Source organism: Microcaecilia unicolor, chromosome 1 (genome assembly GCF_901765095.1).
Source record: "Microcaecilia unicolor chromosome 1, aMicUni1.1, whole genome shotgun sequence".
NCBI classification, from domain to species: Eukaryota; Metazoa; Chordata; class Amphibia; order Gymnophiona; family Siphonopidae; genus Microcaecilia; species Microcaecilia unicolor.
The window spans coordinates 444,067,174-444,095,107 of NC_044031.1; the positions used below are offsets into that span (position 1 = coordinate 444,067,174).

At 42.4% G+C, this 27,934-nt stretch overlaps 1 protein-coding gene across 1 annotated transcript in view; it reads left to right on the forward strand.

Moving 5' to 3' along the window:
- Window positions 1-27,934, forward strand: part of DOK6 (docking protein 6) — a 521,378-nt gene that overhangs the window by 440,056 nt on the left and 53,388 nt on the right. Inside the window, exon 9 of the mRNA XM_030186837.1 lies at window positions 25,074-25,147. Within this exon, the coding sequence (XP_030042697.1) occupies window positions 25,074-25,147 (74 nt within the window). The remainder of the gene's footprint in view (window positions 1-25,073; window positions 25,148-27,934) is intronic.

Consider the following 27,934-nt stretch of genomic DNA (forward strand, 5'->3'; position numbering starts at 1 on the left):
CAATGGAGGGTTAAGTGACTTGTCCAAGGTCACAAGGAGCTGCAGCGAGAATCAAACCCAGTTCCCCAGAATCAACATCTGCTGCACTAACCACTAGGCTTCTCCTCCACTGAAAAATGAAAACATGAAAAAAAGAAACCAGGTGTAAAGTTTTCAAAATGGCAATAGACAATCCTATAATGTCGCAATAGATAACAGGGCACAAGTTGGCATGCAAGCTGGCCTAACAGAGATGCCAAAGGTGGCCCACACAAAGCTGGAGATTTACCACTGCTATGCTGGAGGATGCCAGAGGCTTTTCTCATGGGCCCAGCCATGTCTAAAACCAGTTCTGGCAGTTGTATATTCTAAAAAAATGATATACTCTAATCAATAAATAGAAAATAAAGATTCCTTTTCTACTTTTGTTGTCTGATCATTTTATTTTTCTAATTGTGTTTGTCTCAGTTTCTGGTTTCTGCATTTCTCTGTCTTCTTTTGATCAGCTTTCAAAGGTAACCCTTCTTCAGATTGGAAATAATCAAATGTGACAAATATCAGAACATATAAGTGAAACAAAACATTCTAATGACAGTCTCACAGGAAGAAGGAGGGCTGGGTTAGATGAGAAACAAGGAGAGCTATGTGGGTGAGAGACAGGGAGACATGGATGGCTGATAAGACAGTGACAAAACAGTATAATTTTATGATTAATAGTGGGGTAGAAAGCACAGAGCTTTGTTAATCAAAAAATGTACTTAGTCCAATCAAAAAGGTATCATTTTATTTTTTCTCTATTTAGATTTTTTTTATATTTATTACCTTTAAAAGTGGACTAATACATCTACTATACCACTTTACTCTATCTCGGTGATGGCGAACCTATGGCAGGCGTGCCAGAGAGGGCACGCAGAGCTCTCTCTGTTGGCACGCGTGCTGCCGGTCACCTCACCCGAGACTTTCAGCCCTCCCACCCACCCGGCATCAAGCATTCCTTCCTCCATCCCTCCCTCCAAACCCGAAGAAATTAAAAAGTCTTCCCTTGTCCAAGTAGGCGGCGTCAGCATCAGCAGTAGCAGTGAAAAGCGTGCTGCTGATTCGGCGTGTCTTCAGCCTTCCGTCTCTCAAGCTCTCTGGTCCCGCCCTCATTTCCTGTTAGGGCGGGACCAGAGAGCTTGAGAGACGGAAGGCTGAAAACGCGCCGAACCAGCAGCACGCTTCTCGCTGCTACTGCTGATGCTGACGCCGCCTATTCGGACAAGGGAAGACTTTTAAATTTCTTCGGGTTCGGAGGGAGGGAGGGATGGCGGGCTGGTGCCGGGTGGGAGGGAGGGAGCCCTAGTGCACGCCAGGTGGGATGGAGGGAGCGAGCGAGCCCTGGTGCTTGGGTGGGAGGGTGGGAGGCCTGCCTGGTGCTTGGGTGGGTGCGAGGCCTGCCTGGTGCTTGGGTGGGTGCGTGGGATGGCTGCCTGGTGCTTGGTTGGGTGGGTGGGTGGATGGGAGGCCTGGTGCTTGGGTGGGTGTCCTGGTGCTTGGGTGGGAGTGCTGGGTGGGTGGATGGCCTGGTGCCTGGTGCTGGATGGGAGGGAGGGAGGCTTGGGTGGCCTGGAGCTTGGGTGCTTGGGTGGGAGGCCTGGTGCTTGGGTGGGTGTCCTGGTGCTTGGGTGGGAGTGCTGGGTGGGTGGATGGCCTGGTGCCTGGTGCTGGATGGGAGGGAGGGAGGCTTGGGTGGCCTGGTGCTTGGGTGGGAGGGAGGGAGGCCTGGTGCTGGGTGGCAGGCCTGGTGCTGGGTGGGTGGCCTAGTGCTGGGTGGGAGGGAGGGAGGCTTGGTGCTGGGTGGCCTGGTGCTGGGTGGGAGGGAGGCCTGCCGCTGGGAGGGCAGGGGGAAAAGGAGGGTGGTTGGAGGGGAGGGCAGGGGGAGAGGAGGGTGGCTGGAGGGGAGGGCAGGGGAGAGAGGAGGGTGGCTGGACATGGGCGGCTGGAGGGGAGAGGAGGTGGCTGGACATGGGTGGCTGGAGGGGAGAGGAGGGTGGCTGGACATTTGTGGCTGGAGGGGAGAGGAGGGTTGCTGGACATGGATGGAGGGCAAGAAATGAAGAAGAAACGAGGAAAGTAAAGAAATAAATGGAAAGGAAGCCCTGAAAATGGAGTTAAGAGAACAGATAGAGAGCAGCAGAATCAGCGACCAGGACCAATATGGATAGAAAAACAAAATCACCAGACAACAAAGGTAGAAAAAATTATTTTATTTTCATTTTAGTGTTTGGAATATGTCCAATTTGAGAATTTACATCTGCTGTCTTATTTTGCACTGGGTATACTGGAGCTGTAATAACTTACAGAAATGATTTATAATGAAAGAAAATCATGTTTTTTTTTCTCCTATACTAGTATAATATTTTCAATGATGTCTGTTTATATGCGCCATGGCTGGGGTAAGGGTGTGTGGCTATCATAGGGGTGGAGTCATATGTGGTAACCCCGCCCTTAATGAGTACCGGCACTTCGCGATGAGTAATTAGATTTTGGGTTGCTGTTTGGGCACTCGGTCTCTGAAAGGTTCGCCATCACTGCTCTATCTTCTTTTAACTGTCTTGTCAGGGTCTCTTTCCCATTTGGTATTTCTTCTCTCTTCATGTCTACTATCCATCTTTCCTAATTGCCACTCTCATCCTGTCCAGTATTTCTCCTGTGTCCCTGCCACTACCATCCTAACGTGTTGAATACCCCCCCCCCTTCTCTGTGTCCCTGTTCTTGTCTTATCATCACCCTTCTGTGTCCCAATCCCTCCTCAAGTATCCAACAATTTCTCTCTGTGTCTTTATCCTCCCACATGTCTAACATTCTTTCTCTGTATTTCTATCCCTCCCCCACCCCATGTTCTAGCATTCTCTCTATGCATCTCTGCCCCCCCCCCACTGTACCCATTATTTCCCCTCTGTATTTCTATTCCTCCACGTGTTCAGCATTGCATCTCTATATCTTTAACTTCCCCATATGTACAGCATCTCTTACTACTACCACTACTTATCATTTCTATAGCGCTACTAGACGTACGCAGCGCTGTACACTTGAACATGAAGAGACAGTCCCTGCTCGACAGCGCTTACAATCTCTTCCGCTCTCTTCCCTTCCCTTCCTCCTACTTTCCTTCCTGAGAATTCAACTAGTATCCATCTCTCTCTTCTTTCCTCTGCACCCTCCAGCTCCCCCTGGGACCTCTCTTTTCTTTCCTCTGCACCCCCGTGGTATCAGTATCTTTCCCTCTTGCTCCTTCCCATGCGCCTCCTTCAGTCGTTTCCAATTTCTCTGCTCCCCTGCCTTGGGTACTGTATCTATCCCACTTCCTCCTACTCCCACAGGTCCTGACATCCCTTATTCTCCTCCCTCCCTCCTTTCCTCCCCCATAGTCCTTTAAAATTTGCCATAGATTATAGGCAGCAGATGTGCTTACTACAAGCTCCCTCTAGTCAATCTGTAGGACCTTCCATCTGCCTATCCTGCCTGCCAGAAACAGGAAGTAGAATCAAAGGAGGTGGAACCAGCAAAAGAAAGGCCCTGCAGCCTGGCCAGAAGGAGCCTTTTATGAGTGCTTCTGTTGGCCATTATCTGTGGCAAGTTTTAAAGTATTCCGGCGAAAGGGGTGAGTGAAAAATGCCAAATCAAGGAGAGAGATGCCATACCTTAAGGGTGGGGGCATGGATGTAGGCAGGGCAGAGGCGGGAAGCAAGGAGCCAATGGTAGAGAGTCTGAGCTACAGAAGGGGTTACAATGTTTGTGAAACACACACACAATGCACATGACTTGGCATGTCTGGTGTAAGATCGGGATATATGTGGATCTGTGACCCCAAAGTGGTCTACATGTTGAAAATACATGGTTGTGTATGTCAATATCCACATGTAAGAGGTACTATGTTGCACTAATCCATGTGTAGAATACATATTCAAGAAGTGCCATGCCTGCCACTTCCACTTGTCTTCCTGCACTGCTCTGGGTTTGCAAGGCCAGCTGTGGGAGCCTCAATGTTGATGACATGTTTCTAGTCCCTCATTACACAGCAGCATCTAGTGAACTTTCTTCATGAAGCACAAACATGACTGCCAAAAGGAAGTACAAATCTAGAAAGGCAGAGGACATACTTGGCATACCTTGTACTTGCCAATGAGGCCACACTTTTCTGCCTCAGGGAGCGAGGTGAAGGGGGGAAAGGAGGATACAGGCCAGACCAAGCTGCCAGGTAAGCAAAAACATGTGCCTTCATGCATCCACACCTAGACCTAACAGAAACTCATATAGCTAAAGGATGCCACCTATGGAGATGACATACGGGCACCAAACTGATACAACTGCACTGCCCCTTCCCCACATTAGATTACATCACCAAAATATAGTGCTGTTGTTTTACTAAGTATGAAAGACATCTGTCTACCTGCAATGTACATGAAAACCAAATAGCCAGAGAATCCACCATCTAGCACGGCCACCAAAGCTTTTTAGGCTAGTAAGCATAATCTACCAAAGCACCCCCCTCCCCTACTACCACCACCACCATTACAAAGTAAAAAGAAAATCCATCACACATGCAAGCATCATCATTATGACATTATGAAATCATATGTGACAAAGTGCTACTGTGATAACTGTCGTTTCTTCCAAGGGGCGGGGGAACCCGTATTATCGAAATAAGATGGGCGTCCATCTTTCATTTCGATAATATGGTCGGGGACGCCCAAATCTCAACATTTAGGTCAACCTTAGAGATGGTCATCCTTAGAGATGGTCATCCCCGGTTTTCAGCCATAATGGAAACCGAGGACGACCATCTCAAAAACGACCAAATCCAAGCCCTTTCGTCATGGGAGGAACCAGCATTCGTAGTGCACTGATCCTCCTCACATGCCAGGTCACCAACCGGGCACCCTAGGGGGCACTGCAATGGACTTTACAAATTGCTCCCAGGTGCATAGCTCCCTTATCTTAGGTGCTGAGCCCCCCAACCCCCCCTAAAACCCACTCCCGAAAACTGTACACCACTACCTTAGCCCTTAGGGATGAAGGGGGGCACCTACATGTGGGTACAGTGGGTTTCAGGTGGATTTTGGAGGGCTCCCATTTACCACCACAAGTGTAACAGGTGGGGGGGATGGGCCTGGGTCCACCTGCCTGAAGTGCACTGCACCCACTAAAAACTGCTCCAGGGACCTGCATACTGCTGTCATGGAGCTGGGTATGACATTTGAGGCTGGCATAGAGGCTGGAAAAATGTTTTTTAATTTATTTTTGGAGTGGGATGGGGTTGGTGACCACTGGGGGAGTAAGGGGAGGTCATCCCCGATTCCCTCCGGTGGTCATCTGGTCAGTTCGGGCACCTTTTCGAGGCTTGGTTGTGAAAAAAAGGGACCAAGTAAAGTCGACCAAATGCTCGTGAGGGACGCCCTTCTTTTTTCCATTCTCGGCCAAGGACGCCCATCTCTTAGCCACACCCCCGTCCCGCCTTCGGTACAGTGCCAACACGCCCCCATGAACTTTGGTCGTCCCCAAGATGGAAAGCAGTGGAGGATGCAAAAAATTGGCTTTCGATTATGCCGATTTGGGCGACCTCGGGAGAAGGACGCCCATCTCCCAATTTGTGTCGGAAGATGGGCTTCCTTCCCTTTCGAAAATAAGCTAGATAGTGTTTCTGGATTTTTAATGGGGCAGCATGACATGCAGAGCTGCGGAATGAGGTATCCCTTGCTCCTTCTAATATCAGTAACACCTCATCCAACACCCTTGTATATTGTAGCTGCAAAGTAGGCAAGAAAGGGAGGGGATGATGAAGTGGAAGGAGTTGGAAGATGTAGTCATGGGCGTGGTGAATAAAGCCACGTGCCTGAGCACTTACTGTAATAAATGTACACAACTTCACTAAAAAATACCTGTAGATGAGGTAATTTCTTGCTTCTAAATCCAGCTAGTAGGGACAGGCTACCTCCTTCTCTGATGCAGGTGCTGCCTCAATATCTGGCTCTTCCATCTCATCCTCACCTCCTTAGGAAGGGGTTGTTGGCAGCTGACGACAAGATTGTGGAGCATGGGACCTCCACCACACCAGGTCCATAATAGAGAGAACTTTGGGTTCCTCAAAACCTACTTTTACTGTCCTTATAGAAATATGGATGTGTGGGTGTGGGTGTATGTGGGGAGGCAACAGAATTACTTTATAGCCCCTACAAGGAATATGACATCTTCAGACAGGCAATCATGGACTCAAGCAAGCACACAGGGGAAGATGAACAAAGCTTACCGGGCCAACGAGCTCGGTATTCAGCTGGCAATGCACAAAGGACTCTGCGGGCTTTTTACTGTTCGCAATAGCAGCCAACGAAAACTGCATGCTAATGAGCCAATCAATATTCAAATGTGCATTCTGAGTGATGCACAACTGTGTACAAGCAATGCACAGAAAGGCCTGCCTACCTTTAGCGGGGAAAATCTTACAGGCTTTCTGGAGCAGCAGTAGCAGGCAGTTCCTTCATGTCGGCGGTGGGATAACACGTCTTGGGAGCGGGATCCTCTTGGCTGTCCTAGGCAGGGCTGCTGACAGACCTTGCAGAGGGCCATGGGAGAACTTAGCCATACTTCAGGGCAGCACTGGCCAAGCTTCTACTTTTTCCCAACAGTGAAGGGCAGCAGCTTGGGACTATGTGCAGCTCGTGCACTCCCGGCCACCCTCGCCTAACTTCGCGCTGGAAAAATGCTTAAAATTTTTCAAAATCACCCCTTTCCCTGTAGCTTTGCATCAAAAAAGATTGAAAAAAAAGCTACCCACGGCTTTCATACACACAGCTTGTATACATTTCTGAAAGCCATGGGTAGCACATACTGTTCTGAGCATGTGCAGAGCTACCATGCTTAGTGATTGACTGTTCTGTGCATGCACAGCTTACCGATTGGCTTCACCCTCTACTGAGCTGCTCGCTGTTTTTGCAAGCAGCTCATTTGCATGCAATTCCCTTTGGGAATTGCTCACTATTTTCAACTCAGTAACTTTAAGGGAGGATCTCATCCAGGGACTTTTGTGCAGCTGCCTCTCAGTCCCTTGCTCAACAGACACAGCCACAGTCAGAAAGGCAGACTAAATGGCAAGGTGGTGCATAATGGAAGTTTGGGGGGGTCTGGTGGGAGAGGAGAACCACAGAGTGTTAGAATGAGGGGGGCTACACGGATGATGGAGGACAGCTGATAACAGAGCAGGGAAGTAAATGTAGACTGATGACACACCTACTTGAATACAGATGAAAATTGGCAATCAATACAATCTCAGATTTCCTGCGTCAAACAATAACACAAGCACCAGGCTGAAAAGAAAAGCGGGTTGGAGCTTGTGCATGATTTATAGCACTATCTGAATATCAGTGCTGAATATTCAAATTTTACTGTAAAAATTGTGGCTGGTGTTTAAAAAAAATGCTAACCATGGCAGCTCAATACCGGGCCACTTATAAACAAACCTCAACCTGTCAGAAATGCTCATGACACAAAAGACTGCTCCCTCACCTCAGATCACTGTTTTGTAAAGCAAACATACTGAAATTATGTAGTTAATGCTGTTGTTGAAACTGACCTTTTAAGACAGCTGCCAGTGAAAGGTAGCTTGCAACAGAGGGTTCACATTATTATTTTTTCATATTTAAAACACTAGATAAGGCATTTCTTTTGCATTGTGGAAGGATCTGTAAGAGCAGCCTTTTGTCTCACCAACACGTCTGACAGCTTGAAATTTGTTTATATGAGGTTTGTAATGATATAATGGGAGACCAGGTCCCCAGCTACTTGGTCAACAAATTATTTGCCAGTGGAGTTGGTGAAATTATGGTCTCTGGGCTCAGATCAACTCCTCTCACCACATTACTGTTCTCATTATTATTGTCATTACACATTTTTGGTCTGCTGAACTGGAGTTGCACTCGGTCTTATTTGATTTTCGTTTTTTGATCTTAGAATATACAGTATTAGATTTTTTTAACATAATTATAAGTGGGCATTCAGGACTTTGAATTTGTGGTGTCCCTGTTTATTCACTGTTGAAATAGATTGTCTTTATAGAATAAGGTGGGCATTTTGAAATATTTATAGGTGCCCTGTTATGAAACTACCTTCACAGGGGGTAATTTATAAAAGCTTTTCCATACATATATACGACCGTATACACATACAAAAGGCCTCTTGCAAAATTATTCCTGTGTAAACTTATATGTGATGACAAATAGACACTTTTACACAGCACAGGCTCAGGGACACAGTTAAAGCAGAGTGTGGGCACACTCATGATTAATGAGTGCTCTTTATAAAATATACACAGGCACACTTACTTAACACAGGTAAATATACACAGGTTCATTTTACTTATGCAGATGCCTATGAGGCTCATTTTCAAAAGAAGAAAATGTCCAAAAAGTGTTATAAAGCAGCGTTTGGAAGTATTTCTTATCAAAACGTCCAAATCGGTATTTTCAAAACCTATTTTGCAGATGTTTATCTATAACATTTGTCTGCAGTGCATCTAAATCACAAGGGGGCACGTTGGTGACATTTTGGGGGTTAGGATTAGGGTGGGCTTAGGGTGTTCTTATACTTGTATATTTTATTGCCATAATGGAACAAAACGAAAACGTCTAGGGCTAAAACTTCAATGTTTTGATCTAGACTTGTTTTTAGAACAAATAAGGCACAAAAAGGTGCCCTAAATGACAAGATAACCCCTGGAGGGAAACAAGGATGACCCCCTCCCACCCCCTCCCCCAAAGATGTGAATAAAAATAGTACTTACCAGCTTTTATGATAGCTTCAGATGTCATAGCCATGTCTATTAGAGTAGTACAAAGAGAATCCACAAAGGGCGGAGAACTCAAAAGATCCCACGGAAAAACTAAAGTGAACAAGGGAAGTGGGAAAGATAACCAGGCTATCCAAAACAGGACCACAGAGGTTCTGAAGTGAAAGTAGTAGCAAGCAGGTCCTTAGACTAATGTAGTGGTCAGTGCAGTGCATTGTAGAGAAGGGGATCCAGACCCATATCTTACTCTACCTGTCACACTTGCGGTGGAAAGTGTGAGCCCTCCAAAACTGACCAAAAAACCTACTGTACCCACATGTAAATGTTCTACACTACTTTGTAATTATAATTCATCACTGTAATTTCTAATAACTGGTTATATGTAAGCCACATTGAAGTGAGACTTGGTTTTTGATAATTGTGGCATGTAAGAATGAACAAATGTGTATGTGTGTGTGTGTGTGTATATATATATATATATATATATATATATATATATATATATATATATATATATATATGGCCTCTTCACCCATAAGGGTTATTGTAGTGGTGTACAGTTGGGGGCGATAGGTTTTTTGGTGGGTTTTGGAGGACTCAGGACAAGATAAGTGGATAACGGTGAGATGTGTACCTGGGAGCTTTTATATGAAGTCCACAGCAGTGCCCCCTAGGGTGCCCCACTGCTCTACTGGGATGTCTGTGAGTCCAGTCTACTAAGATTGCTGGCTTCTTCTACATCCCAATGGTTTGATTTTGTGTGTTTTGCACTTGGATTTTTTTCCCTGAAAAGGGATCAAACATATAAATACAGAGAGCACAAAACCATCTAGCATGTGAGCATTTTTGAAAAAAAAAAAGACATTTTGCTATTTGAAAATGGTTATATTTCCTATTCAGATTTGGGACGTTTGGAGGGACATTTTTGACCGAGGATGCCCATCTCTAAGGGGGCCCATCTCCGAGGATGGCGCCGCAAAGGGGCGGGGCCAACCGTATTTTCGAACGAGATGGGCGTCCATTTTTCGTTTCGATAATACGGTTGGGGCCGGCCAAATGTCAGAGATGGCCGGGTTTGAGATGGCCGGCATCGGTTTTCGCCGATAATGGAAACTGAGGCCGGCGATCTCAAACCCGGCCAAATCCAAGGCATTTGGTCATGGGAGGAGCCAGCATTTGTAGTGCGTTGGTCCCCCTGACATGCCAGGACACTAACCGGGCAACCTAGGGGGCACTTCTGCAGTTGGAGCCGGCCAAAATTGGCTTTCGATTATACCGATTTGGCCGGCTTCAGGAAATGGCTGGCCATCTCCCGATTTGTGTCGGAAGATGGCCGGAGATCTCTTTCGAAAATAAGCTGGTTAGTGTAAAACATCCAAAGTCTGACTTAGACATCATATTGAAAATGCCCCTCCACATGTCTTTATTAAATAGGCTTCTATTTGAGTTCCCCATCTAGGTGACCTGTTATAAAATTACCCTGATAATAGACAGCCCCTACTACTGGGAGTAAACCAACCAGGCTAGACAAACACACAAGACACACAACAAGAAGCAAAGAAGAGCTAGACTTACTCACATTTGCTACCGCATTAGCGTGTGCAAATGCTATAAACAGATAGAAATCAGGTCCCACCTATGGTAAAATAATAAGTGCTAATGCTATTAGTACGTGCTAGGGCACTAGAACACATTAGTATCTCTTGCTGTTAGAGCATAGGTGTATTTTCATTCAGCATGGGACCCAATGTTCCCCCCAGGTGTTGCTCTTGAATTGACTCCCCTCTCTCCACTACTAATATGACTTTACTACCCATTTACCTTGCCCCATGCCTGTATGGAGGAAAAGGCCATAGAATGTTATTGAATGGAAAAAATCCACTATTTCTGGGATGGGAGGGACAAATTGTTTGTTCTTTTGGCTGCTGTCGGAGACAGGGTGCTGGGCTCGATGGACCCTCGGTCTGTCCCAGCATGGCAATGCTTATGTACTTATGTACTTGAAAATACACCTATAGCTTACTGTTGAAGCACTGAAGCCATGATCAAATAAATCCCTCCACAGAATATTTACCTGTCTATCGCTATGCAGTTCAGCCCTTAGTATTAAAAAAAAAATATGTGCTAGAAAATATTTACAGTCCTTATTCTTCAGGTACCATCTGAAAGTAAACTGATTGGAAATAACTCTTTGTTCTCCTTTACAAACTAGGTTTCTTATGTTTTCTTTACAAACTAGGTTTCTTATGTTTATGACATGCCTCCTGATATTCAGCGCTATTTAACTGGCCAGGAACGGCTCCTGGTCGATTAAATAGCATTTAACCAGTTATCTGCGAATATTCAGGGGGAAATGCCGGTTAGCTCCTGCTGAATATTTCCAGTCAGCTCTTACCCCTGGATTGTATATATCGCACCTAGTGTTCCTCGCCAAAAATCCAAGTGTATTCTATAACAATGCGCGTAACAATTTGCTTAACAAGCTAATCAGCATTGATAAAAGCACTTAGGGGCCCTTTTGCTAAGCCACACCCGCACACCCAACACATGTCAATTTGGAGTTACCGCATGGCTACTGCGTGGCCTGGGTGGTAATTTCATTTTTTATGTGCGTCCACATAAAAAATGAAATAATTTTTATTTTCCTGCGCGCTGTGGAAACCAGGCGGTAATCGTCATTCTACCCATGTAGATGATTACTGCACGGTTACTGTGTGAGACCTTACCGCTAAGTCAATGGGTGGCGGTAAGGTCTCAGACCCAAAATGGATGCGCGCCAATTTTTATTTTGCCGCACGTCTATTTTCAGCAAAAATTTTAAAAAGGCCTTTTTACCGGGGTGCTGAAAAATGGATCTGTGCGCGCCCAAAATATGCGCCTACACTAGCGCAGCCCATTTTCCAGCACACCTTAGTAAAAGGACCCCCGTAATGAGTAATAATGAACACTAATTGGAAGTAACTAGAATTTACCTGCACAACTCATTAAGCATATTCTGTAATGCAGAGTGCCTAAATTCTAATGTGCGCAGTCTTAAGGGGACATGGTTATGGGCAGGGTAATGGGTGTTTTGTAGACATTCCAAATTTACGGTCACTGTTATAGAATATGTCCCTCTATGTCTAAATCTACGTGCCATTTACGCTATGCTTTCTTTGGTGTAAATGGATATGCGTAGTTCTAGAACTACTGGGATATCAACTAAGCATATTCTACTTACTGTGCCTAAATCCAGACACCGCTTACAGAATACGCTTAGATGTAAATTTGTTCCACATGGATTTTTCAGGCGCCATATATAGAATCTAGCCCGTAGCAGCTAATCGGTAATATTGTGCAATATAACTGACTATCTGCCAATATTCAGTGCATCACCGGATATGGGGCCCTTTTACTAAGTTGTGTAAGCGTCTATGCGTGCACATGCGCCAAAATGGAGTTTCCGCTCAACTAACGCGTGGCAATTGCAGTAATTTCATTTTTTGCACACATCCGATATGTGCGTCTGAAAAATGTTTTTTATTTTCAGGCGCTTGTAACGGCCGCGTACCAAGTGACACGTGTAGCTCATTACCACCCGGATTCTTTACTGCTAGGTCAATGGCTTGTGGTATGGTCTCAGACCCATAATGGACGCACGGCAATTTGCTTCAGTAAAAATATGACAGGGACCATCATAGCCTAAAATTATGAGGTATTAACAAATTGGTATCTTCTTTAACCAAAATGCATTGTTTAAATTTTAATTATTAATAGAGCTGTACCGAGTCACATATTTTACTCTTTGGCTGAATACAAATAATGAAAAATATTATTCGGCCGAATACAAATACCAAATAAAAATAATAGGCATTGAGCTTAAACATGACAAATACTAAAAGAAGCAACGTGAAATCAGAGATCAAGTGTTTATTTCAGTAGCATTTAGCAGATTATTCGTATTCAAATTTAAATCACTATTCGGACAGATATGAATAATATAGTCGGGGCACTATTGGGAGCCGAATCAAATTGAATACAAATATCCGGTACAGCCCTAATTATTATCAGCATTATTACTCTCAGTTCTACCAGGCCCAGTCATGTCTCACAGTGCTGTGTTGAAAAGAATCCCTAGTCCAAAAGATGCTACCTTTGTAGACTTCTCTGAATTGTCTATAGTGCATATTCAATACAATTTCATTCCCCGTCTTCTTTATATCCATTTCTTTTCATTGTAGCCCTGAAGATAGCTTCTTAACAGTGCCCTAGGAACGTTTTGAATGTGTGAAAAGACAGCAAAGGATATTTTTAAACTGTTCTTTCTAGTTTGAGATCATCAGGTGTTTATTCTGTCTTTCTTCTGTTCATCCCTAAAAGAACCTGGAAAATAAAATATCATGAAGTAAATTGAAAGATACAGAATTGGACTCCTAATCTTATTATACTAAGGCTGCCAAATGGATCCAGATTCGCAGACAGGGTTTACCCCAGTGTACGCTGGGACTTGCAGTCTTGCTTTTCTTAGAGAATGCAAGATAGAATACAGAGAGTAGGGTTAAATGGTCAGTATTCTCAATAGAGAAGGGTAGATAATGGGTTTTCCCAGGGGTCTGTGATGGGACCGCTGCTTTTTAACATATCTATAAATGATCTACAGATGGGAGTAACTAGTAAGGTAGTTAAATCTTTTGACGACACAAAGTTATTCAAAGTTGTTAAATCTCAAGAGGATTGTGAAAAATTGCAAGAAGACCTTATGAGATTTGGAGACTGGGCATCCAAATGGCAGATCACATTTAATGTGAGCAAGTGCAAAGTGATGCATGTGGGAAAGAGGAACCCGAACTATAGATGTGTAATGCAAGGTTCCACATTAGGAGTCACCGAACAGGAATTGAAATGAACTGAAACACTTTGCTCAGTGTGCAGTGGCGGCTAAGAAAGCAAATAGAATGTTAGGTATTATTAGGTAAGGAATAGAAAACAAAAATGAGGATGTTATAATGCCTTTGTACCACTCCGTGGTGCGACCGTATCTCAAACAGACAATGGTATGACCTCATGGTCACCACATCTCAAAAAAGATATAGTGGAATTAGAAAAGGTACAGAAAAGGAAAATGAAAATGATAAAGGGGATGGAACGACTTCCCTATGAGAAAAGGCTAAAGCTGCTAGGGCTCTTTAGCTTGGAGAAAAGATGGCTGAGGGGAGATATGATAGAGGTCTATAAAATAATGAGTGGAGTCATTGGTGTGCTGGTAAATGTTTAACAACAGGCACTCTCTCCCCCCCCCCCCCCCAAAAAAAAATCCATATGCAGCCCCAAGAATCCTTCCCTCCCGTACTCCCCTCCCTTCCCTTCCTACAAGCTCACCCAACTGTTTCCAATCAACAAAATAACACAACAGATGAATAGATCAGTGGGACCGAAAGCAGTATAAAACAAGTAAAGTCATAAACAACACAGTTTATACCAAATTGTTTAACCACCCTTAGGTTTTGCCTGTGGGTTTAACAAGCAACACCATGTACATGTAAGGTCTAGATAAATGAATTTAAACAATTTATGTTTAAAGCAGTAACCTAGAAATCACTGAAGATAATTTGAGAGTGGGATACTCACCCAGACGCGGTTGTGACCCAGTTGGTGGGAGGAGGGTGCAAATAAAGAGCACAAGCGGCAGGTGCAGGCAAACGTGAGCTGTGCTGGGGATAGACCCTCTAAGTGGCCGCAGGGTAGTCCCAGGCATGTGGCTAGGCGTTTTGTGACAAAAGTCCATAGGCCATTATTAAGATGGACTTGGGAAAAATCCACTGCTTATTTCTAGGATAAGCAGCATAAAATCTGTTTTTCTGTTTTGGGATCTTGCCAGGTACTTGTAACCTGAATTGGCCACTGTTGGAAACAGGATGCTGGGATTGATGGACCTTCAGTCTGTCCTAGTATGTCTATAAGTCCCTGGATGCAATGGTGTAAACCCAGGACTAGATCAATCCTATCCTGTGAATCTGGATCCAGTTGGCAGCTTTAAATGTGACCCTCTGAGTGAAAAGGTATCAAAAGTAAGGTTACAAATAACAGAGATAAAGTTTGGAGGGGTAATTTTGGGCAACTTTCATTTTTGGTTAAAAATGTTATCTGTAACTTGCTATGGATTACAGAGATATAGATGTTTTATGTTTGCTACTTCTCAAATCTGCTTCTCTGCAAAAATGTACTTTTTTATTGATAAGCGTTTCTCATTTTCAATTAGTCCATATCTGATGCTGATATTTTGCAGGATTATGCAGTTGATATGCCTCTACTTTGTAATATACATACAGTAAGTACATAAGTATTGCCATAGTGGGAAAGACCAAAGGTCCATCGAGCCCAGCATCCTGTATCCAACAGTGGCCAATTCAGGTCACAAATACCTGGCAAGATCCCAAAAAAGTACAAAACATTTTATACTGCTTATCCCAGAAATAGTGGATTTTCCCCAAGTCCATTTAATAATGGTCTATGGACATTTCCTTTAGGAAGCCACCCAACCCTTTTTAAACTCCGCTAACCGCCTTTACCACATTCCCTGGCAACGAATTCCAGAGTTTAATTACACATTGAGTGAAGAAAGATTTTCTCCGATTCGTTTTAAATTTACCACATTGTAGCTTCATCACATGCCCCCTAGTCCTAGTATTTTTGGAAAGCGTAAACAGAAGCTTCACATCTACCCGTTCAACTCCACTCATTATTTTATAGACCTCTATCATATCTCCCTCTCAGCTGCCTTTTCTCCAAGCTGAAGAGCCCTAGCCACTTTAGCCTTTCCTCATAGGGAAGTCGTCCCATCCACTTTATCATTTTCATCGCCCTTCTCTGCACCTTTTCTAATTCCACTAATCTTTTTTGAGATGCGGCGACCAGAACTGAACACAATATTCGAGGTGCGGTCGCACCATGGAGCGATACAAAGGCATTATAACATCCTCATTTTTGTTTTCCATTCCTTTCCTAATAATACCTAACATTCTATTTGCTTTCTTAGCCGCAGCAGCACACTGAGCAGAAGTTTTCAACGTATCATCAACGACGACACCTAGATCCCTTTCTTGGTCCGTGACTCCTAACGTGGAACCTTGCATGACGTAGCTATAATTGGGGTTCCTCTTCCACACATGCATCACTTTGCACTTGCTCACATTAAATGTCATCTGCCATTTAGATGCCCAGTCTTCCAGTCTCGTAAGGTCCTCTTGTAATTTTTCACAATCCTCCCGCCATTTAACGACTTTCAATAACTTTGTGTCGTCAGCAAATTTAATTACCTCACTAGTTACTCCCATCTCTAGGTCATTTATAAATATGTTAAAAAGCAGCGGTCCCAGCACAGACCCCTGGGGAACCCCACTAACTACCCTTCTCCATTGATAATACTGACCATTTAACCCTACTCTCTGTTTTCTATCTTTACACCAGTTTTTAATCCACAATAGAACACTACCTCCTATCCCATGACTCTCCAATTTCCTCTGGAGTCTTTCATGAGGTACTTTGTCAAACGCCTTCTGAAAATCCAGATACACAATATCAACCGGCTCACCTTTATCCACATGTTTGTTCATCCCTTCAAAGAAATGTAGTAGATTGGTGAGGCAAGATTTCCCTTCACTAAATCCATGTTGACTTTGTCTCATTAATCCATGCTTTTGAATATGCTCTGTAATTTTGTTCTTTATAATAGTCTCTACCATTTTGCCCGGCACTGACGTCAGACTCACCGGTCTATAATTTCCCGGATCTCCTCTGGAACCTTTTTAAAAAATCGGTGTTACATTGGCCACCCTCCAATCTTCCGGTACCACGCTCGATTTTAAGGATAAATTACATATTACTAACAATAGCTCCGCAAGCTCATCTTTCAGTTCTATCAATACTCTGGGATGAATACCATCCGGTCCAGGAGATTTGCTACTCTTCAGTTTGTAGAGCTGCCCCATTACATCCTCCAGGTTTACAGAGAATTCATTAAGTTTCTCCGACTCGTCAGCTTTGAATACCATTTCTGGCACTGGTATCTCACCCAAATCTTCCTCGGTGAAGACCGAAACAAAGAATTAATTTAATCTCTCCGCTACGGCTTTGTCTTCCCTGATCTTCCCTTTTACTCCTCTGTCATCTAACGGTCCAACCGATTCTTTTGCCGGCTTCCTGCTTTTAATATACCTTAAAAAAATTTTACTATGTGTTTTTGCCTCCAATGCAATCTTTTTTTCTAAGTCCCTCTTAGCCTTCCTTATCAGCACTTTGCATTTGACTTGACATTCCTTATGCTGTTTCTTATTATTTTCAGTCGGTTCCTTCTTCCATTTTCTGAAGGATTTTCTTTTAGCTTCCTTCACCACACTTTTTAACCACGCTGGCTGTCATTTGGTCTTCCGTCCTCCTTTTTTAATACGCAGAATATATTTGGCCTGGGCTTCCAGGATGGTATTTTTGAACAGCATCCACGCCTCATGTAAATTTTTGACCCTCGCAGCTGCTCCTCTAAGTTTTTTTTTTCACCGTTCTTCTCATTTTATCATAGTCTCCTTTTTTAAAGTTAAACGCTAATGTATTGGATTTCCTATGTATACTTACTTCAAAGCTAATATCAAATTCAATCATATTATGATCACTGTTATCAAGTGGCCCCAGCACCATTACTTTCCGCACCAGATCATGCAATCGACTAAGGACTAGATCTAGAATTTGTCCTTCTCTCGTCGGCTAATGTACCAGCTGCTCCATAAAGCTGTCCTTGATTTCATAAAGGAATTTTACCTCCCTAGCATGCCTCGATGTTACATTTACCCAGTCAATATCGGGGTAATTGAAATCACCCATTATTATTGTGTTGCCCATTATTATCGTGTTGTTTGTGTCCCTAATTTCCTTTAACATTTCTGCATCCATCTGTTCATACTGGCCAGGTGGACGGTAGTACACTCCTATCACTATCCTTTTCCCCTTTACACATGGAATTTCAATCCACAGTGATTCCAAGAATTGTTTTGTTTCCTGCAGAATTTTCAATCTATTTGAATCAAGGCTCTCGTTAATATACTATGCTACCCCTCCACCAATTTGATCCACCCTATCACTACAATATAATTTGTACCCCGGTATGACAGTGTCCCACTGGTTATCGTCCTTCCACCAGGTCTCAGAGATGCCTATTATATCTAATTTTTCATTTAGTGCAATATATTCTAACTCTCCCATCTTATTTCTTAGGCTCCTGGCATTTCCATATAGACATTTCAAACTATGTTTGTGGTTCCTATTTACATCATGCTTAGTACTTGACAGTATTAATTCTTTTGTCTGATTTTTATTTTTATTTAAGGACACCTGATCTACTACGGTCTCTTTTGCAACCTCAATATCAGGATACCCTATCTTTCCTATTTTGGTGATATGTTTGAAAGATACCTTATCCCGAACCATGCGCTTTTGAGCGACTGTCGGCCTTACCCTACTTTTGGTATCTTTTCACTCAGCAGGTCACATATGCAGGGGATCATTTATAAGTGATTTGATTGTACAATACATCATTTTACTTACTCGGGTAGCCACTTATAAAATTGGCCAGGACATAAATGTGAATTCTATAAATCGTGCCTAAAGAAACGGTGCAAAAAACCCCGCTTAAGCGCTATTCTATAAGTCGTGCCTAAAGTTTGGCACAGTTTATACAATAATGCTTAAGTGCAGGGGTCACATGTAAATTTAGGCACATCCATTTGCACCAACAAAAATGCCCCACCTAAATTTATGCATAGAACCCTCTTATTCTATAATTGAATGCATAACTGGAATCCATGCCCACGCCATGCCCCGAAACGCCCATGACCTTCCTATTTCCACACCCCCTTTTCTGGGACATGTGTAAAATTTAGGTATGAACATGTTAATTGATTTTAGTTGGCTCATTATTCAATTACATTGCGTGCACAAATTGGGTGTGCAATATGTGTCAACGTTTATAGAATTAGTGAGATAAAGGGCAGTTTACATGCCACAGGCACACATAAATTTACAGAATACTAGCACTTTCATAGGTAAGCATAAACGTATGTGCGTAAGTACTAGCAGAGCACCAAAACACTATTCATGAACAGGACTCTCACATGTAACTTACATAATATGGTAACTTAGGTGTGCCCTTGCTGCATTTAGCCACCTGCATAGAAGCTGTGTTTCACCCACATCAGGGCTGCACCAGGAGCTCTAAGCAGTGGCAATGGACGATATCCTCACTACACCTCTTCTCAGGAAAACTTATCTACCCCAACTTGACATTTCGTCCTTTAGATTGTAAGCTCTTCCGAGCAGGGACCGTCCTTAATTGTTAATTTGTACAGTGCTGCGTAACCCTAGTAGCACTCTAGAAATGTTAAGTAGTAGTAGTAGTAGTAGTAGTTTGACTATGGCAGCATCAGCTTAGAAAACATACAGAGTCTGTGCAGGCAATGTTACATTGTCTGAGAGACTCTGTATATTTTCCAAGCTGACGCTGCCATCTTCTTGATATTTTAGTCAAACAATAGTGGCGATATCTTCCATTGTCACCACTTAAAGCCCCTGATGCAGCCCTGATGTGAGCGAAACATGGCCTGTGTCAGGCAGTTTGAATTTATGTTATTCTAATAAATGTTTGCTTTGAATTTTTACCTGATCTGCTTGGTTTGTACCATCATTTTGGAGTTTACAGATCGTTTGCACTGTTGTTTCCTGTTACATGTAGAGGGGTAGTTTAAAAAAAAAAGCATCCAAGTCAGAATTGAGATGTCCTGCCCATAAGGTTAAAAAAAATGTCCATCTCACAGCTATTCTCGAACAGAAAATACCTCCAGATTTCCTGTTTGAAAATATGTGAGTGAGAAGGGCGTCCTTACGCTGGAGACGTCTATCTTGAACAACCATTTTACAAATTGAAATGTTTAAATTATAAACAGGGGCAGGGGGGATGACAAGGAACAGGGATGTCTGGCAGCCATCTTAGAAAATTGCTACATAGATGTCTTTGTAAAACAGAGGCGTAGCCTAGTGGTTAGTGCAGTAGACTGTAAACCAAGAGACACTACTTAAGTATCTTCCACCCCCAAGAAAGCCCTCCCCCTTCAGTTCACCTAAAAAAAATGCATACTGTGAAAGACAGTAGATATATTTAGCTGGATAAAGGAGGTCAATTTATCTAGATAAATACCTTTCTGAAAAATGTCTGAAGCAAGGATTGTCAACGCAGACCTCGGATACACCAAGTCAGTCTGGTTTTCAGAATGTCCACAAAGAATATGCATGAGTCTCATGCATGTTCACTGTGAGTATCCTGAAAATGTGATTGGCTGGATATATCCTAAGGACTGGGTTGAGAACCCCTGATATTCTAGTTGGTGCATATCAAATGCTGAATATTTGAATAAGTGAATTATAATAAAATATGACATGAAGTCCCCTGAAGAACATCCCAAATGTAGTTCCCAGTTTTGAGCAGTTAGTCCTATAAGCAGGAGAGATCTCCTCACCGCCCTTAAATTTGTCAGACGCATGACACTATCTCCTCAACAGATGGAACTTGAATGTGCGCCTGTTGTTTGCAAATTTGCATATCTGTGGTTTTCCTATTCAGAGCTTTGCCTTGTTCATTGTTGCTTCTTAGTCTACTTTAATCATCCTCTCACAAGTCTCTTTTTGAACTGCGGCAGAACTCTGACAGGTAATTAAAAAATGGGCTCATAGTTAAATCCAGCTGTCATATCACCACCAATTCATTAAAAAAAAACAAGAACACGTACATACATACTGAAAAGAACATCTGACTTCATGCTGTGTGGAACTGTCCACACAATTTTTAAGAATGAAATATTATCAAATACATTTGTTCGCAACTCAGAAAAAAAGGTAACCCTTTAATCTTTACATATCAGACTGCTGGTGTTATTGACAATTTCACAGGGCTTTTGCATTCACCGTATTTCCTGCCATTAAACACATCATTGGTTATACAAGCACTGGAAATTACACTGGCAAAACTCTCCTTAAAGCAGTTGATTTCAGAAATTCCTTTTCCATTTTGTTCAAATGGAAAGAGGTGAAGAGGAAATAGCAAAAGCCTGATAGTTTACTGTACAGTTGCTTCAGAACCAAGTGGCTGATCAATCTTTTAACAGTTCAATCAATGTGGGAGAATGGGCTGCTGAGACACATTTGGGTTTATTCCGGGGTGACAGATGATCTGTTCTTGTATTAAGTGTTATGTTGTAATGGTGCTTGTACCCAATGACTAATAAAAATTCTTTAGATTTTACTGTTTGATTGCAAATAAAGCTAATCCGATCAGTGAAGCATCACAATGTTTTTGTGAGATAGAAAGGCTTTACAGTATTTATCATAGAACTTAGAGGCAAACAAAGACAGAAGATTCTCGCAGAGAAGATGCATAGATGTACTCATATGTGCGAAACGGAACAGAATGCGGTGAGATCTCAGACATTAGCAAGCGGAAACATTGAGAGAAAAGAGACGGTGCAGTAGGTAGAGGTTTCAACTAAGGCAAAGAGAAGGAGAAAATCAGTCAGAAATAGGGACCAGGATAATAGAGCCAGAGAGGATGAGGGGAAATAAATTAGGAAGAGGGAGAAAGATAATGAGCTGACCTCTGAGGGAAGAGAAACTGCAAAAAAAAAAAAAACCCATAAGAACCAGAAAGCATGGTAACAGAGAATGCAGAGAAAAAGCAGAAAAACCAAAAGAGTGAAAGAGCAATTCTGTAACCAGGCGGCTGCAGTTACACGTGCCTTGCACATGGAAGCTCTAAGAAAATTGGAACTGGCAAAAGTGAATGCATTACATGCTATTCAGTAAGGCCTTGGTTCCCAAACCTGGTCCTGGAGACATCCCAACCAGTCAGGTTTTCAGGATATCCACAATGAATATTCATGAGAGAGATCTGCAAGGATTGGCTCCAATGCATGCAAATCTCTCTCGTGAATATTCATTGTGGATATCCAGAAAACCTGACTGGCTGGGGTGCCTCCAGGACCAGCTTTGGGAACCACTGTTATAAGGTATAGTGTAAGTGCAATGGAGGCATACAAGTCGGTAAAGCATGAAGGGCAAGGGCGTGTCTCCAACTTACGCACCTAGTGTAAATGGTTGTGCCTAAATGTAGGCGCACCTATTCGGGTTTACGCTAGTATTCTATAATAGCATCTTGGCACATAGACGCCATTATAGAATTGGTGCTCAGCACAAGGCATCAGTGCCTTAACTGGAGGTGCCAAGTTGCCAAGTTATAGAATTGTCCCCTAAATGTCATGAATAAATGGTTTAATAAAAAAAAAAAAAAAAAAAAATATATATATATATATATATATATATATATACAGTGGTGGAAATAAGTATTTGATCCCTTGCTGATTTTGTAAGTTTGCCCACTGACAAAGACATGAGCAGCCCATAATTGAAGGGTAGGTTATTGGTAACAGTGAGAGATAGCACATCACAAATTAAATCCGGAAACTCACATTGTGGAAAGTATATGAATTTATTTGCATTCTGCAGAGGGAAATAAGTATTTAATCCCTCTGGCAAACAAGACCTAATACTTGGTGGCAAAACCCTTGTTGGCAAGCACAGCGGTCAGACGTCTTCTGTAGTTGATGATGAGGTTTGCACACATGTCAGGAGGAATTTTGGTCCACTCCTCTTTGCAGATCATCTCTAAATCATTAAGAGTTCTGGGCTGTCGCTTGGCAACTCGCAGCTTCAGCTCCCTCCATAAGTTTTCAATGGGATTAAGGTCTGGTGACTGGCTAGGCCACTCCATGACCCTAATGTGCTTCTTCCTGAGCCACTCCTTTGTTGCCTTGGCTGTATGTTTTGGTTCATTGTCGTGCTGGAAGACCCAGCCACGACCCATTTTTAAGGCCCTGGCGGAGGGAAGGAGGTTGTCACTCAGAATTGTACGGTACATGGCCCCATCCATTCTCCCATTGATGCGGTGAAGTAGTCCTGTGCCCTTAGCAGAGAAACACCCCCAAAACATAACATTTCCACCTCCATGCTTGACAGTGGGGACGGTGTTCTTTGGGTCATAGGCAGCATTTCTCTTCCTCCAAACACGGCGAGTTGAGTTCATGCCAAAGAGCTCAATTTTTGTCTCATCTGACCACAGCACCTTCTCCCAATCACTCTCGGCATCATCCAGGTGTTCACTGGCAAACTTCAGACGGGCCGTCACATGTGCCTTCCGGAGCAGGGGGACCTTGCGGGCACTGCAGGATTGCAATCCGTTATGTCGTAATGTGTTACCAATGGTTTTCATGGTGACAGTGGTCCCAGCTGCCTTGAGATCATTGACAAGTTCCCCCCTTGTAGTTGTAGGCTGATTTCTAACCTTCCTCATGATCAAGGATACCCCACGAGGTGAGATTTTGCGTGGAGCCCCAGATCTTTGTTGATTGACAGTCATTTTGTACTTCTTCCATTTTCTTACTATGGCACCAACAGTTGTCTCCTTCTCGCCCAGCGTCTTACTGATGGTTTTGTAGCCCATTCCAGCCTTGTGCAGGTGTATGATCTTGTCCCTGACATCCTTAGACAGCTCCTTGCTCTTGGCCGTTTTGTAGAGGTTAGACTCTGACTGATTCACTGAGTCTGTGGACAGGTGTCTTTCATACAGGTGACCATTGCCGACAGCTGTCTGTCATGCAGGTAACGAGTTGATTTGGAGCATCTACCTGGTCTGTAGGGGCCAGATCTCTTACTGGTTGGTGGGGGATCAAATACTTATTTCCCTCTGCAGAATGCAAATAAATTCATATACTTTCCACAATGTGATTTTCCGGATTTAATTTGTGATGTGCTATCTCTCACTGTTACCAATAACCTACCCTTCAATTATGGGCTGCTCATGTCTTTGTCAGTGGGCAAACTTACAAAATCAGCAAGGGATCAAATACTTATTTCCACCACTGTATATATATATATAATTCTTCTAGTACACTCCTCTTCCTACATCTCCCTATACATTCTAGTACTTCCCTTTTCCTCCCTCCCTTTCATTCTCCAATTATAAACAACACGATAACCCCATTACACACCCATCTCCCATTCCCTACCTCTACCATCCTCCTTCCTTGCCCATCTCACCTATCCACATCTTATGCTCACTTCTTTATTTACTATATTACATCTACATGCATTTTATATTACTTTGTTCCTCTGTATTACTATTTAAACAACCACCTCTCTACTTAATATATCATAGCTGCATCCATTCTATGCTACTTTGTTTAACCTACTATGTAAGCCGCATTGAACCTGCTAATGAGTGGGAAAGCGCAAGGTATAAGTGTTACAAATATATATATATATATAGAGAGAGAGAGATATACTGTAGATAGATACTGTAGATATAGATAGATAGATAGATACATATCTATCTATATCTATCTATAGATAGATTTAGATATAGAGATATGTATATAACTGGCTAAAAGTACCAGGGCTAACAAAGGAAGACAGCAAGAAGGTTGCAGAAATTCTGTGAGGGGGCAAAAAACATTTCATCACAATTCTCTTTCAATGACGATATCTATCAAGGAAAAATAAATCATTATGTCAGGAAATTTCCTGTGTTCACAAGAAAATAGTAGTTTTCTATTTTTCTCTTTAAACAATATGGAAACATTGCAAAAGGCCAGTCAATCTGCTGCTTAAACTACAGAGCATTCAGGTCACAGATACTCAGTGCACTGACCCCCGGATTCTATGTATCTCACCCAAATTTCTACACCCAACTTTGAGCATGTATCGGAGATGTGCCTAACAAGCTCGGAAACATCAATAATTGGGGAGAGAAGCTGTACAGGGTAGGTAGAAAGAGGGGGAGGTACTGGAGTATGTGAGGAAAGGGAATAAGAGGGTAGCACTCCACCCTGCAGTGTTTGGGGGACAATGGTCCCTCTTGCCCCCCAAACTACACCCATGATCCATATTATCACTTATAAGTAAAATATACATAATGCAGCAGGGTCTCAAAATGAATTAATTTTGTGCATATCATGAGAGAAATGAACCTCATCCTTATGCCACTGTGCTGGAGATGATCTCAATATTTCATATTCACTGTTAGTGCTCGCCTCAGTGCTTACAGTGTTCCAAGTCTCTCCTCTGTTAGTATATTAGTGTACAAAGGATATGCATTTCACTTTTTGATATACATGTTAATGAAATACATGTTAATTTATCCTGTTAGGTTGCCTGATGGGAGATTCTTCAGATTTTTTGGTTTCTTGGTCACGAACTGATGACATCAAACCAGGAATGCAGGTAAGGCATGCTTTTTTGTGATCAACCTTTTTAGCATGAACACATCTGAAGGCAATTGGTGTGTAAAACAGAGCATTTGATGTTGAAAACTGTTTGACTTACATACCAAGTATGAAGCATGAGCTTTAAGTTAAAAATATAAAACATAGCTTGAAAAACTTAAATTATAGCTTCTTGTTTGGTACAACTTTACATTTTGGAGGTAATTTTATAAAGTCATTTTAATGTGTATGTGGTAATATAAAATTAGGTCAGGTATAAAAGTGCATGCTTTTGGCATGAACACGCATATTTTTGCTGTAGAAGCTGCCGGAGGTACGGTCTGAGGGGTGTGCAGGAAGACTCATGAAGTATATTCGTTCATTAGAAACTATATCAATTTATTGGTATACTTGCATACTGTATGCACGGATATTTACATCTTCTCTCGAGCAGGCATAATGTCCACACCAGCAATGTAGGTGATATTGCTGTTGGATATGCACTAGCATTTTATTTATGTTTCAATATATTTTATTCAAGAAAGTATACAGCAACACATAACAGTAATTTAGCAACTAAAAAAATAGATGCTTATGTGCCTTTATAAAATAAGGCTAAACCTAGGTGCCCCATTATAAAATTATCTTCTTTGGTGGTAATTCTGTATTGGTCACTTACAGTTAAGCAACTAGGGTGGGATTCTATACATGGAGAATGAATCAGTTTAGACGTATACTCTGTTTTGGCCTTGTTCAATTGCACAGTATAGTGGCCAGTGCTGAATATCTGAATAAGGAGATCAGTACCTGGAACTTTCATTCAGATAGTGGCAATATTCAATCCACTATCCGGATAATACAGATAGACGGCTGTCTTACAGTAAGCTAAATTAACCAGATAGCAGACTGAAGTTGCTATTATCCGGATAAGTTCTAGGACTAACCTGGCCAACCAAAACAGAAGAACACAAGTCCATACCACTCAGTACACCACAGAAAACAGTGGAGATGACCAACAAAACACCAATGGTGCAATAATAACTTTAGGGCTTCTTTTACAAAGCTGTGCTGGCAATTCCCGTGCAACAAATGAGAGGAAACATAGGAATTGAATGGGCTTCCTCTCATTTGCCACGCAGGAATCGATAGTGTGGTTTTGTAAAAGAAGCTGTTACACTATATAAAATGTGTCAAATACAACTGTAAGTACATAAATAAAATAAGAATTCAGCCAAACCTACAAAGATGTGTATATATCTCTCATTAATTGAAAAACCTATTAGTATATTGTGATTTTATATATCAGAACTTTCTAAGGAAAAAAAGATGAAAAGGAGGGAGAGAGGAGGGAAGGAAGGGGGAAGGGAGAAAAAAAGGGGAAAGAAGAAAGAATATAGGGAAGTGAGAAAAAGAAGAAAGAGGAAAAAAAGAAAAAAGGGGGAAGGATAAGGAGGGGTAAGAAAGGAAAGAGGACAAGGGGAAGGGGAAAAGAGGAGGAATGGGGAAGGGAGGGGAATAGAAGGGGAGAGGAAAAAAGGGGAAAGGGGGAAAGCAGAGAAAAGAAGAGGGGGTGGGGGAAGAAGGCATAGAGAAAAAGGAAGGAAAAAGAAGAAGAGAGACCCTTTAGTAAAAAGGCCCCTAAAATGCATACTGTACCTGAACACAGTTTACAATGAACTACTGTAAAAAAAAAAAAACATAAGCTAAATCCATATTTATTTATTTAATTAACACATTTATATCCCACATTTTCCCACTTAGTTGCAGGCTCAATGTGGCTTACACAATACCGGAGAGACAGACTCCGGTTCGATAAAATACAAGTACACTACTGCTACTACTACTACTATAAATCATTTCTATAGCGCTACCAGTCGTACGCAGCGCTTTACAATTGAACATGAAGAAAAGACAGTCCCTTCAAAAGAGCTTACAATCTAAGTCAGGAAAGACAGACAGGACCAATAAGGATAAGGGTAGGACAGACAGAAGGACATATAGACACAATATATTAATCAACATGGAAGAAACATAAGCACATTCCTTCACAGTCACAGTTAACGGGTTTCTCATGGACAGCCCATCATAAAGAGCACATAGAGCAGAGCTTCATAAACTGTTGCTCGCAACCACAAATGGGTTGCAAAACCTGCCTTTGGGGTTGCAACCTGGGTGGGTGCTCCATAGGACATCACTGACCAGTGCCACCTGGAGCTCATGCACTTTCTGCAACCATGTGAGTTTGGAGTCCCAGCTGTAGAATGATTTGTGAGCGCTGACACAGAGATAATCCCCTTATAGTTCAGTCCCTCATGCCATCATTCTAGAGAATTACTTTTTACAAAGAATTATCCTTGCAAGGTATGTAGGGGGCCTTCTCTTGACAAAATGTCTTGCTGATTTTTTCCTAAGGTCAAAACTATGATATTCACAAAAAGGTAAATATTCATATTGTTCTCGGATTCCATTTAAGGGATGGAAATGAAATAGCATGGTTAGGATAAAGGAGGCTGTTTCTAATACACACCTTAGTTTGATTGACTCAGTTGGAGTTGGACAGATATTTTTTTAATGCTGCAGAACTGCCAAGAGCTGCACAGTATGGTTTCTTGGATTACCATTTAGAGAGCTGTTAGGCAATCCACGGAAGGTAGAATTTGATGAACCCAACCTAAATCAGCTAAGGAAGTGTGCAACAGCTTAAATCTCTCCAGAAACATTAGAAGTGGAAAAGAATATACTTAAAAAAAAAAAAAGAAAAAAGAATACCATTCACAGCACAGCAGCTGAAAGTCACTGGAAATCT